The 14269-nt window shown below is 39.3% G+C and overlaps 1 protein-coding gene across 3 annotated transcripts in view; it reads right to left on the bottom strand.

Annotated features, from left to right (window-relative positions):
* PIP5K1B (phosphatidylinositol-4-phosphate 5-kinase type 1 beta) overlaps positions 1 to 14269 on the bottom strand; it is a 283779-nt gene that overhangs the window by 75855 nt on the left and 193655 nt on the right. For all 3 annotated transcript variants that reach the window (XM_032477797.1, XM_032477799.1, XM_032477798.1), the window contains 4 exons: positions 6801 to 7012; positions 4893 to 4976; positions 4726 to 4774; positions 1834 to 1918 (listed from right to left, as the gene is read on the bottom strand). In XM_032477797.1, coding sequence (XP_032333688.1) covers positions 1834 to 1918; positions 4726 to 4774; positions 4893 to 4976; positions 6801 to 7012 — 430 coding nt within the window. The remainder of the gene's footprint in view (positions 1 to 1833; positions 1919 to 4725; positions 4775 to 4892; positions 4977 to 6800; positions 7013 to 14269) is intronic.

The following is a 14269-nucleotide window of genomic DNA, read 5'->3' as shown; positions in this document are numbered from 1 at the left end:
TTGTATTGCAATTTTAAGTAGTGTTTTTGTACACTATATAATGATATGGGAAACTATTCAAGTTATGTGAAAAATAGAGGACATATATAAATTTGTACATCATTATGCTTCTGTTTTTATAAAAATACACAACACACAGAAATATAGATAGGAAGTTTATCAGAATATTAGTAGTGGAGGATCTTAACAATTTTTCCAAAGAAGACATACAGATGGCCAATAGGAATGGCTAGTATCAAAAAGACAACAAATAATGTGTTGGCAAGGGTGTGAAGAAAAGTGAACACCCATGCACTGTTTGTAGGAATGTAAATTGGTGCAGCCATTGTGGAAAATAGTATGGAGATTCTTAAAAAAATTAAAAACAAAACTACCACATGACCCAGCAATTCTACTGCTGGGTATTTATCTAAAAAAACCAAAATCACTAATTTGAAAAGATATTTGCACCCCTCTGTTCAACACAGCATTATTTACAACAGCCAAGATATGGAAGCAACATAAGTGTCCATCAATAGATGAATGGATAAAGAAGATGTGATATATACATATATACACAATGGAATATTACTTAGCCATAAAAAAGAACGAAATCTTGCCATTTGTGACAACATGGATAGACCTAGAGAATATCATGGTGAGATAAATCAGACAAAGACAAATACTGTATGATTCCACTTACAAGTGAAATCTGAAAAACAAAGTAAATGATCAAACATAACAAAACAGTAACAGAGTTGTAGACACAGAGAACAAACAAATGGTTGCCAGAGGGGAAGGGACAGGGAGAGGAAAGAAATTAGGTGAGGGAGATTAAGAGGTACAAACTTCTAGCTACAAAATAAATGAGTCATGGGTATAAAATACACAGTTTGAGGAATCCAGTCAAAAACTAGGTATTATATTTGTATGGTGACATATCGTAACTAGCCTTATGGTGGTGATCCATTTGAAATGTATGGAAATATTGAATCACTATGTTGCATAACAGGAACTGTCACAGCATTTGTTTAAGGTCTATTAACACTTGAAAAATAAACAATAAATTTCCCTCTGAGCACTGACTTTGTAGCATCTTATGTTTTTCGAACATGTATTTTCATTTCCATTCATCTCAAGTTTTTTCTGATTTCTCTGTACTTTCTTCTTTGATCCACTGGTAGTTTGAGAGTGTTGTTAAATTTTCACATATTTGTGAATTTTTAAGTTTTCACTCTTTAGTGATTCATTCCATCATGATTAGAAACAATACTTCGTATGATTTCAATCTTTTAAAGTTTACTAAAATGGGTTTTGAGGACTAATACATGGTCTATCCTGAAGAATATTCCATGAGAATAACTACCGTTAACATTTTTATATAGCCCATTATAACTTTCTTATGCCTTTGGTATGCAGACCAATAACTATATATGTGAATAAATGTATAAGAACTAAATGTACCTTTAATACATCATTTAAAAAATTTTTAATTGAAGTACAGTCAGTTACAATGTGTCAATCTCTGGTGTACAGCACAATATCCCAGTCATGTATATATCATCATTTTTATTTGTTGCATATTATTCTGTTATTTGATTGCATTATAATAATTTAACCAATATATTGTAGAGTTGGACATTCAGGCAGTTTATACTTTTTTCTAGCACAAAATAGGACTCTAATGATTATGGCATCAATAATTACCTGACTGGGATATTTAACCATAATTACTGAGTGATTACTGCTTTTGGGAGATAAATGGCCCAAACTCTTCCAATAAAAATCTTGCAAAGATACACACAGTGAAATCAACCAGCAATTGCTAAAAGTAAAAAAAAATAAAAATCTTACCTTGAATTTTCTTGAAAACTCTGGAATTCATAAACTTTAGAAATCTGTCTGCATAAAAGCTTGGTCTATGAACCGAAACAGTGTCCTGAAAAGACAAATCCAGTATCACAGGTTTACTGCTCAGTTTCAAGCTAGAAGAAAGCTCTAGGCAATTGGTTCTCTGTTAGCCAATGCCCTTAACCAGAGGCACGGGTGTCTGGAGCCAGAAAAGAGCAATGCCCCATGTGCTGTGTGCCTAGGAGTTAGGCTGGGGGAGGAGGATCAAGACTTAATCTTGAGTACATACATTCATGGTGAAACAGAGCATTAAGAGGGGCAGGGGAGAGACAGCAAAATACTCTGCTTTATAAACCCAAATAGCTGATCCTTGTTCCATTTGTCCCATAAGGGGCTTTGAAATTCCTTTTTAAAAATACATGCAACTAGTGTCTCAACTGTCATCTGGAACAAAGACATATCACTTTCAGGCAAGACAAAAACTGGGGACATAACAAGCAGAACAGCTATAATGTAAGAGCGGGATTGAAGGGGAAAAAAAGTGTGCTGGTTTCACTTTCCAAAAGTAAGGTATGTAGACACGAGGAAGATTCCTAGGAGACAAGGCTGACTGATGACCCCTGTTAACGTTGAATTATCTACTAGTTAGATAGAGTTGAATTGAATTAAATTGTTAACTCAATTCTCTCATGCTTGGTAGGAGTCTTTAGGACTGAAGGGGCATTTTATTACAAATCCAGGAAAGGAAATGGATGAAGGGGATAATTCCATGTTTATTCTGTAGTCATTTATTTACTACCCAAGATACGCATTCCTGGAAATAGTAAGTTGCTTATTTAAGTGATCCATTTTGAATCCAGGTTTATGGATTCCAACAGGGAAGCGTCTAAAAATTTACATTTTGAAACTATAAAGTGTCTGCAGTAGGTTCAGAAGAAAAAACACACATGGGACCAGAATCTGGAGACCTGGTTCTGGTGTTGGCTCTAATTCTAAAAAGCTGTGTGATCTTGGGTAAAGACAGTATCTCAGGGCCTCAGTTTTTTCATCTGTGAAATTGGGTGTTGCACGAGGCATAAAGTAATTCTGCAATCAGCGTGTTATGAAGGAACCCTCTTTGGCCAAGTGACAGTGGTCCTCTAGACTATCAGTGATGCTGCAGATGTGGTGGAAAATCTCCCGCTGGTTTGACACGCACTCTCCCCAGTGTGTCTGCCTGCTCCTGTTGTAAGTGGAGAAAAATTCCCAACAAGTATTGTCATTTAGAAATATGTAGGATGCAAGATGATTAAGATTCAACCCCTGACTTCCAAGAGAAGTCAGACTGTGGCTCTCTTTGCCAAGAAGCAGCACTGTTTAAATCAGAGGCACATTTGTAGACAGACACAAATGTCTTAATTATTGCTTACAATCACACAAATACATAATCAGCTCAGAGATTTTCTTAAAAAAAAAAAAAACACCAAAAACAGAAGATACGTCTTAATTAGAAAAAGGTAGGAGCTCCTTAGAAGCATCTGACCATCTGACCAACTGCAGACTACGCCATTCAGATGAGAAATCTCAGGGAACTGAAGCTGTCTCAGAAAACCGAAGAGAATGAAACAGGGGCTGTTTGCTCTCTTTCCCCTCCATGTTCAAGGCACTAGGCAGTTGCTACTTTTCTTAGCTAGAAGGGAAAAAATTAACCTACTATCTTGGTCTCTTTATAAAAAGAATCTTTGATTTGAAAAATCAGTCTAAGTTTAATTCTGAGAAACAACCTTGTTAACCCGTTGTTTAAAAGTACATTCTGACGAAGGTCACTCCTTCGCCTGTGGACAAAATGCAGATTTTTCACACTGAAAGGTTATTACCAGTCTTTCACAGAACAGAGGAAGCGAGTGTTCTTTTCTGAGAAAGAAGAATAGCAACTATAATTTATCTTTTTTCAAAGGAACATGTCTGCTAACATCTTAAAAATATGTGTGAGCAAATCTGTGACCAATATATTCTTTGGAAGTGTCACTTCAGGTTATTAAGGGAGGGAGGCTGAGGCCATAAATGTTCTGTCAGCAGCAGGAAGTTCAAATCTGACATCCAGATAGGAAGTTGCGTGCATGTGTGCGTGCGTGCGTGTGTGTGTGTGTATGTGTATGTGGACAGAGAGACAGACAGACAAACAGAAAGAGAGGCTGCTTTTTGATAACTGTTTTCTTCAGTCATGCCAATTCTGGGTCCAAAAGACATCCTCATATCAGTCAGCCTTTGTTACATATAAATCCAAAACAACTGAAAAGTTTTCCCTTGCTATGTCCTCATTATGTGTCAGGCACCCATTTGTGTTTAGGAACATTAAAGTGCATGCTTTAATTTAACCTTCACATCAGCCTATGAGATGGGTACTAGGTACTGTTAGTATGCCCCGGCTACAGGAAACCAGGCTAAGAGATGTCAAACAAGCCATGTGTCTGGGTCACGTGGCTAGTAAAGTGGTGAACGCAGGGTTCAAAGCCTAGGGCTGTCTACCATCAAAGTCACGTTCAAACCTCTGTGAAGCTTGGTCCTGGGAAAACTTCAGTTAACCTGTACTACTGGTCTTCCCAGTGCCTATGGAAAGTCTCCTCTTTGTTCTCACCAACTCATAATTGGGCCCCTCAGACTGCACATAAAAACAAGACATCATTTTGTCTTCCTGGTCTCTACCTAGTCACTCAGCTGGATGGCTTCTATTTGAAGGGCTAGTCACATTTCTGTTGTCGTGAGATAAGAACCAATCTGCTAGCCTAAGATTCTGAGTTTATAAAGATCTTGCTTCCTCTCCTCTTCAAGTGACATGGCTTCCTAGACACACTTTGAAGTCTTGAGAAATCAAGAAAAATATCCAGTTTAACAATGAGCATAATAATCACTTACCCCGTCGTAAACAAGAGCTTTCCAGGAATGTTCTAACTTTTTCACTAACCTAAACATAAATGAACAGAAAAAGAAAAAGTGTAAAGTCACTCCCATGTGGTGAATTTTCAGACACTTTCATTGACTAATTTTGAAATAATAAAAGACTAATTTCTCAAATTTCTTACCTATATGATTGCAGGATGTCAATAATGCCCATAAATAAAAGTAGTTTCTCTCCCCTATGGCTTTTTGCTGGAATGCCTCCCATTCTGTGGATAGAGCAAGAGAGGAAGCATTTTATATGAAGAGGAAATTAAAAATCATTTTTAATAAACAGATTGTAAATGAAAATGGGCTATCTTTAAGAATTTTGAACTATCTCTCCCTTCACCATTTTTTTGGGCTTCAGCTAAAGCCTTCCTGGGAATTCAAAATGATGTCCTTCCCACAAAGAAGAATAATACCATAGCTGTCAATTCTGAAGAGCTGGATGGGAAGAATCCAGTTAAAAAGTATTCCTATTTAAAGACCACGAGCAAGAAGTTTTAAAGTATTTTAAAATATTGCTCATTAAAAATGAAACACTTCTATATATTCACTGTGAGGTTTTTTTTTTAAGTGAAAGCTGCTACTTTAATTTTCCTTCCTAGAGGAGATCATATTTTTACTGCACTGATATCAGATCCCAATTTCCATTCAATCTTTAAAAAAATTTTTTTTTGTATTTGCATTTTTTAAATTGAAGTATAGTCAGTTTACAATGTTGTGTCAATTTCTGATGTATAGCATAATGTTTCAGTCATACACATACATACATATATTCTTTTTCATTATAGGTTACTACAAGATACTGAATAGAGTTCTCTGTGCTATACAGCATAAACTTGTTGTTTATCTATTTTATATATAGTAGGTAGTATCTGTAAATCTCAAACTCCCAATTTACCCCTTCCCACCCGCTTTGATCTCTGGTAACCATGAGGTTGTTTTCTGTCTGTGAGCTGTTTCTGTTTTGTAAATAAGTTCATTTTTAGGTGAAGTAAGCCAGAAAGAGAAAGAAAAATACCATATGATATCACTTATATGTGGAATCTTAAAAAAAAGATTTTAAAATAAAATGTAGAACAGCATAAAGAAAAAATATATAAAGAATCCATTCCTAGGATGCAAAGATAACCACTATTAACATTGGGTATAGTTTTCCTGTGTGTGTGTATTTATTAATCCGCAAAAGCCATTATTTATCATGTTTTATAATCTGATTTTTTCAGATTGCTAAATGAGAACATTTTCTCATATTCAATGCTAATGTGTTTTTAATGACTGTGTAGTATTTCACTATACTGATATAGGAAAATTTGTTAAATCAATTAATGGACATTTAGATGGATTTATAGCAAGAATAAAAAAATCTTTAATATGGATGAATATCCATTATAAAGAGAAATATACCTGTGATTTAGTCATTGTCGGAGACTCTTACAAAGCAGGCACTTACAGTCAAGGAAAATGACTTCTTTCAGTCTCCTTGCTCAGCTAATCCATACATGGGACACAGTCAACCATTTCAATAATTTTCCTTGGTTGTAATTGTTAGTCAATTTGCACTTTATACATGCAAACTAAGCCTATAGCTACTATTACATTTGGTGGAAGAAAGAGACCACATCTGCCAGGGTGTAGGACTAGGACAACAGAATCCTCCTCAGCAGATAAAAAGCTCTAAATTGTGGACATAATTCCTATCATGCATTTGCTTAGATACATGTTTATTCAAAGTATATTCCCTCTTCTGTGGTGGATGTTTTGAATATGCCGTAAATAGGGGTAAAAACATTTTTAGCTATTGTTAAAAAGTAGAGCCATTTGAAAAGAGAAACCATATGGGTGAAAGAATGATAATAATTTGAAAAACAGCCACTCATCTAGTCATCTGTGGATGAATGGAAATGAAGGCTGGGTTAATCCATCTGAGCGCCAGGTAGGAATCTATCACTAAAGAGCCACCACAAAGGAAGCGTGATTGCATTTAGTTACCCAATGACGTGGGCCACCGTGATCAAGAGAGTGTGTGGGCGGATGGCTGCACTTACGTGTCCGGGTTCTCTGTGATGATCCCATCTCCAGATTTCCCTGGACCCTGGATGGATTCCATCGCTGTTGAGTAGAGGACCTTCTGCATCCCAGGACGTTTAGCATCAGGCACATTTTGTGAAGTTTCCTCTTCTTTCTCTTTGAGGGAATGGTCCAAGATGTGGATTCCCAGCAAAAGACTATAGTCCATGATCTTGAAGCTTTCCAGCACCTGAGGAAGAAAAAGAACCAGGAGGCCAGTCACTCAAATGGCTCATAAGTCTCATCTGCACAGAACCAGAGAGCTCTAGATATGCAGATATGCAGCTCCAGCTTCTCTCCCAGGTGGTGGCTGATAGAGGAAAAAAATCAAAATAAAAACATTTGAGGTTATTATTAGGTCATGTGCAGTAAGGATTATCCTCATGGCTCCAAGATGATATTTTTATGCAAATCTAGAGTAAGAACATCTTTCCTTAATATTCCATGAATGTTTCCCTAATAGCATTTATTGAATAGTTTCCATGTGCCAGGTACTAAGTGGTTCACTTGGATTCAATCGTCACGGCTCTTGAGCTAGGTACTACTACTGTCTCCATTTTACAGATGAAAACATTGAGACACAGAAGAGATAAAGTAACTTGCTCAATATCACAAAACTCATAAGTAGCATTGCTGGGATTCAAACCCAAGTAGGCAACTCCAGCATCCACAGTCTTAAGCACTAGAAGAGAGAAACCAACAATCAATGGTCTCTACAAGCTTGTACCCTCCTCAGCATGGAGACCCAGCTGGAATGGCCTTTTGTTTGGATTCTTTTCTCAAAATTTTCATCTTGCTAGAGTTCAGTGGTCTCCTCTTCAAAGCTTATTTTTTAAAGTTAACATTTGGTTCCCTGTAGCAAATCTTTTTAAAATGTATGGTCTCGACAAAGAATAGGACTTAATGCTTAACTATCCACTCAGCAAACAGTGGGGAAGAGAAGGAATTAAAAGTAGCTGGTTGCAGCCAGACAAAGAAGACAGCAATGTTCTGACATAACAATGAGATACAAGGCAGGCAGTCAACACAGCTTCAGAGCATGGGTGGGTCTTTGATGCTCAGGACCCTTCTTCAACAGAAGAAGGGTATTCAGGAGGAGAAACTGAAAATGCGGTATTTTCCTCTATGATAAAGTCCTTCTCCTAATAGTTTGTCTATGATTCTCCTCCACAACAGATTTTTTTTAATGCCTGGCATTTCTCACACGAAGCTGCTCAGGAAATCTAAATAGCCCAGAAAGTAAGACAAGCCTGTGTGGCAGAATAGCTGTCTCTGAACTGACATGATAATCTGTCGCTGTGCCCTAGTTTGGAGATGGCTTTGACGATCAGAGTCTATAGGTAATTGTTTCACCAGGGTTGACTATGTACCCAGAATTTCTTATGCTTCTTATTCTCCCTCAGCTCAAGTGCCTTTTTTTTCACTCACTCACTCTTTCATTCATTTCACTGAAGCATAGTTGGTCCACAATGCTGAGCCAGTTTCTGAGGCACAGCACAGCGACTCAGCCATACACACATATACATCTTCCTCTTCACAGTCCTCCCCACTACAAGCCATTACAAGTACTGACTATAGCTCCCCATGCCACAGAGTAGGACTCTTCATATATAGCAGTCAGCATCTGCACCAACTGCTTTTGATCAGATGTTTATGACATACTGAGAGGGGTGGGGCCGGAGGATTCAAATACCTGCGGCTGCCACGTCCTGGATGCCTCTTAGCAGCAGGCCTAGTGAACTACAGCATACAAGGTCTTTGAAAAATATGGTTATCCCTGGGTCTTATGCATCCCTTCCAGCAATGAGGAAACTTTAAGTGGCTTGGAAGTGGGTATCAATTATTGCAGAGTGCTCCCCCTTCACCTTTCAGAATACTAAGTTGAGTACTTTTGGAAAGGACACAAGCAAGAGCGGGGAGTGAATCTTATTATTTAAGCAGTTTAGGCCATGGAAGTTTCTAAGAGATCAGAGAGTAGCCTGACAGCAATGGGGAACCAGTTCCCCAATCTGGGGAGGAGTGACGCCAGGATGGGTCAGTGGTGAGCCTTTCCTATCATCTTTCCTTCCTCCTCCAGTCTTGTGGCATCAGACCCACCGGCCGGTTCTCCGTGGAGGCACATTAGTGCCCTACCCCTTCAGAAAGCAGCACGGAGCCAGGAAGACAGTAAGGTAGGTTTGTGTCAGGGTTGTCAAGGACCCAGCCTCTTAAAAGAAAACACTCACAGATATTGGATGCTTTCTTCAGACAGAAACACGTGTAGAAGGTTCTTAGCCTTCCTAATTCTCCACCACCCTGACAGCATGGCTTGGGAACAGCGCACCCCCGCACCGAGAGCTTCACCAGCACTGAACAATGACCACCATCTGCAGAAGCCAGCTTTCCTATCCTCATTTGTCAGTGCTGGCGTGTCCCTGCTTAGAGAGACTGCTGGAGAAGGATATGCAGGATACGGAGCAAACACTGCCCCTACGCAAGTTACGTCACCTCCCTGAGCCTCAGATTCCTCCTCACTAAAATGGTGACAGTAACATTAGCTATTGTGTAGGGTGCTTATGAAAATCAAATATGGTAATGCAGATGAAGTATTTAGAAAAAATCCTGCTACAAAGAAAGTGCTCAATTAATTGCTAGCTACCATCACAGTGATGATGACTCATGGCGACTCACTGCTTACATTCAAGGTGTCAGCCTGAAGTCAACACCCCTGGGGTTACACTTCTCAAAACAAAAATTCATAAAAAGCCAACAGAAATATGACTGCACTTCTAGCCTGCCTACCAGTGCCCTTTTGGCGCATCCCAATTACCTTAAAAGTTCTGGGTTGCTGGTACCCAGTAGCGCTGTTTGGACAGGAAAAGGTTGGCTGACACAGCAAATTCCGGTCAATGGGCTATAAAGTAACAGCCTTGCAATCTGCCTGAGGGAACAGTCCTGTGTTCAAAGGATACAGATCACAGCCTTGTGCCCCGCACAGCCCAAAATGTCCACGGGAAAATGTTCCCTCCAAAGCAGTGACCTGGCTTCAAAAGCAATTTCTAATCAGTCCCTGAGACCATGTTGCAAATGTTCCTAACATGCATCCAGAATGGTGAAGACTGAAAGGCCCTCCTGGACACCATCATATTTGTTTTATTTTTCTCTGCAAAGCATCCACACATCAATACTGCTTGTGAATAAGCTTTAGACAATAATTTTTAAAAAAAAATTTCTTATAAAATTTTTAATGCATTATTTAACCTGAACAGCTTTGTTTGCACTTGCAGTCTCCTTTCTTGCCCAAGGACAGTCCAAAGAGAACATGTGCATTTTATGAGTGATATGAAGTCAGGCTGTGGTCCAATTTTAACTACTGGACAAAGTAAGAAATGATCTCTATGTTTTCAGTGGACAAATATTAGTCTGGGTTTACCTGAAAAATATACAAACCAAAACTCTGAGAATCAACTAAGAAAGAACTACAAATACAGTTTAAACAGTTTATTTTTCTCTGTCCTTTTCCTGGGATCATCAGCATACCTGAAGGGGGCTGGACTGTCCTCAGGAGGACAGGATTCTAGTGAGTGGACAGACAGCAAGTGAAAGCCTTTAAAAAAAAAAAAAAAGATAAATTCTACTCTTACTGTGTAGAAAGCTGAGCATGACCATTGGATTTGGGGTTAGGGAAAGTCACCATCCATAAAAAAATGTTACGGAAGAAAAAGACAAATATATAGGTATATACGTTAAATCAATTTCCCAAATTTGTGCAATGGCAAGTTTGGGGAACAGATTTTAGTCATGTGCTTTGCAGATCTGCATCCATTAGGAACAAAACAGTTTTGTATTCATATCTCTCAGCTCCTTAATTAAAGGAATCGATGAGTCCGCCAAAATCTTCATTGTGAGCACTGAGAGGGTGCACCATCCTGCAATATGACAGACGCCAGTCTAGTCACTCAGGCGCACATTTTTTCCCGGTATGTCTGCCTGACCTCACTGCTGCTGGTGGATTCTGTACCTGTGCATTTGCTATGCAAAACACAGCTGCCACACAAACACAGGTGCGTTTCCACCCAGCGGGGCCAAGACTTGACTCCCTCACCTGTGAAAAAGCCAAAGCAGGAAGGATTCACAGATGTATGTAAAACTGAAAGAAAGCTGAAATATCACAAGGCTTTTTACTGTCAGAGCCAGATTATTTTTTCTCTTCTTTCTCAAGGACTATTTTAAGTCAGTAATAATGTGGTTAAAAAAAAAAAGTCAACGTCAAAGCAGCTGGTACAATATCCTGTAGACGTGATCAAAACTACCTGTTCCTGAAATAAAGCATATTCTCTAGGCTGTCATGGCTGGCAACTCATCAGGGATGCTCTCATTCACACGTGATTTCTGTAGATTTGGCCCCTTAGGTGGGAGATGCCTTTAGAATGACAGGCATTGCTATATCCTCTTTTCACAGCCAAAGGACATAGAGTGGCTGGTCCTCTTCCTTTTCCATCCTCTGTACCATAGTCCTTAGCCACTGCACCCTGTCCCTCTGCTAAAAGGAGTCCAAGTGGCTGCTTGGTGGTGAAGACTCCATGCTCTGGGGCCAGGTGACCTGGTTTGACTCGTCGCTCCCGCACTGGTTTGAACTGGAGCAGAATATGTATGTAATCTTTCTGGGCCTGGCATTCTCATCTGTAAAACAGAAATAATAGGGACACCTACCTCACAGAGTATGTGTGAAGACTCAGGTAATCCCTGTCAAGTCTTAGGACAGTCACTGGCATACAGAAGGCACCCAATAAATGCTAGTTCTTCTTGTCCCTGTTCTCCTCCACCTGTGGAATCCACCACCGCTGACCACCCCCACTGGAATCTCCATCCATCCTCTCCCCTCACCTTCTCTTGGTTCTTTGCCTTCCTATTTGTTTTTCCCGGCCTTGTCTTCTACGCCCTAAAGATATTCACCAGAGTTTTCTCTTCAACTCTTCTATTTCTTGACTTTTTGGTAGTGATTCATTTACTCTTTTTGTTTGGGGGGAAAAAAGTTGAAAGTCTAGTCTGTGCTAGGCACCATGGAAGTTGCCAGATTGTCAGGGGTCAGAAAAACAGACAATTATACCATTCTCAAAATTACACAAGCACCACAGATTGGAATAAGGTCTGGAAAGAAAAATCAGGATGCTGTGGACATACCCCACACAAGGGGGAGCTACTTTTGACTGGGGAGTGGGTATCAATAGTGCAGGTGAGATATAAGGGTACCTGAATGAGGTGGAGCTCCAGGGAGATGCCAATAGATAACTTTTAGGGTAGATTCCAGCTATCATCTCTCTATAGACCATTCTGAAAATGTTTCCTTTAGTCAGAATTCACTCCTAAGCACCAGCCCTGTGTTTCCCATGCTTGTCTAGACATTTAAATTACTGCGCACTGTCTTGCTGCAACCCCAGACTCTTATCTCTCCCAAAGCAGTTCTTTCTCACTTTTCTCTTTTATCTGAAATCATTCTAATGTGGATTTCGGACTCCATGACTCCTTTTCTCTTCATTAAGTGCCCAATCCTGTGGCTTCTATAATCAAAAAGATCCTCCTTGCCAATGCTTTGAGTTCAACTACACTTTTTTTTTCCCTTTCTGATCCATTTCCGACACCCTCGCTTGACCAGGTCACATCATACTCCTCCTCAAAGGCTGCAGTCTCTCATCACTGCTCAGGTGACTCTGCAGGTCATTGTGACTATGGCCCCAGCCAACAACTCTCTGTTATTTAATAGTCTAGAGACACCTCTTAAGCTAGTCAAACTGAAATCCCTTATCTACCCCTAAATGTACCCTGAAGACACAAGACAAACAACTCACGCTGTTTCATGGAAGGTCCTTACTTCAAATCCTTATTGGCTTTTCAAGGCCTAGCTCAACTCTCCCCTCCAAGAAGACTATACTCATGATACCCACAAATATTAAGAACCGATCTCCCCTCTGAAAACCCGAGCACATGATCAGTGCCCTTCTATGGAATAAAATTTGACCCTAGGTTGATCTCTGTTTTTCCTATTGTACAGAAGACAACTCTGCTCACCAAAGGCTTGTTTTACCTAGCGCTCTCTGCTGCGCACTCTAACCACAGCAGAAACATGCATTTGTTATACTGCTTTCCATATGGATAAGCAAGTGAAAACCAAAACATTCAGCAGCAAAGAATGTATAGCATGACGTCCTGTATCTCAAATATAAGAATTTAGATATTGTGCTTCATGATTATAATGCTTGTGAAAAATGTTTAGCACTAAAAGCATTTACTGTGCTTATAAGCTCTAGGTTGTCAGAAAAAATAAAGATAATAGTCTACGGTATTTTCAAGCCTTCCCACACCAGAGGTATTTATATGCATGTGTCTAGGACAAAAATCAAGCTGTTACTTAGAGACTCTTTCGGGCACACAACTAAATGGCAGATGAAAGACAAGCTTGTTCGCTATAAACTAGGCTGAGCGTGGAATCTGGTAAGAAGATCACATTTCTTTTTAGGAGGTCTTTATGAAAAGAGCATGTTACAGGCTGGGTCAACTTCAAAGACCCTTTAACCATCCAAGAGTGCCTGGTGCTGAGTTTAAGATGGAGGCTTTGTTATGAAACACACCTCGGGGCTTCCTTAGCTTTCCTACCCTCCGTTTTTCTGCTTTTCAAATCTGTAAGGAATGCAAAGTTAAGCTGGCGTAAGACTGAGAGAGAATAATCATCAGATGGGTCCAAACAACTGTTGAAAACAGCCTCACTTAAAAACTGGCACCCAGTATTAGAGGATATTAAGAGCGGCAATTCAAGTAATCTGTTGATATCTTATGCAAAATGGAGACAAATGGTGATTCTAGGAGGAAAGAGATGCTCTTTGATCAGATCTTAAGCAAGCAAGGTTTCTAATAATTTCCCATGTCACAGGGGTTCTTACGGAAATTACTCTATTCATTATTTTATTGAGCAACTATTATGTACTAGGCACCTTCTTGTTTGGAAATCCTTTGAGCATTCTAGTTAATGTGTGATAAACCAAGAACATCACCATTTTACAACCTGTAATGAATTAACGGATCTAGTCAGTGGTCCTTGACACTGCTAATATCACAGAAAGAAAGGCATTCTGACACTGTGTGCCTGAGGATGGGAGGAGAGAAAACCAAAAATAAAATCAAAGCTAAATTTGACCAAACCTCTAGATCCAACAATCAATCTACAGGAAAAATAGGGGAGAGAGGCTCATATTAAAGGATATTATGGGGATGTAATCAGCCAAATCTGGACAATGGAACAAACAAATCAATTCCATCAACAAATATCCACAATGAAAAAATAAATGACCAAGGGGAGGGGGCTCAGTTAACAAAGAGACCTTATTTAAATTCTTATCCAAATTATAAAAAAGGTTCTTTTTTTTCTGAAACAACTAGAAATCTGAACACTGACTAGTAAGAATTACGAATT

The sequence above is a fragment of the Camelus ferus genome, chromosome 4 (assembly GCF_009834535.1).
Source record: "Camelus ferus isolate YT-003-E chromosome 4, BCGSAC_Cfer_1.0, whole genome shotgun sequence".
NCBI lineage: Eukaryota > Metazoa > Chordata > Mammalia > Artiodactyla > Camelidae > Camelus > Camelus ferus.
Note: the sequence above shows the minus strand (reverse complement) of the source record. Positions and strands in the feature narration are given on the sequence as shown.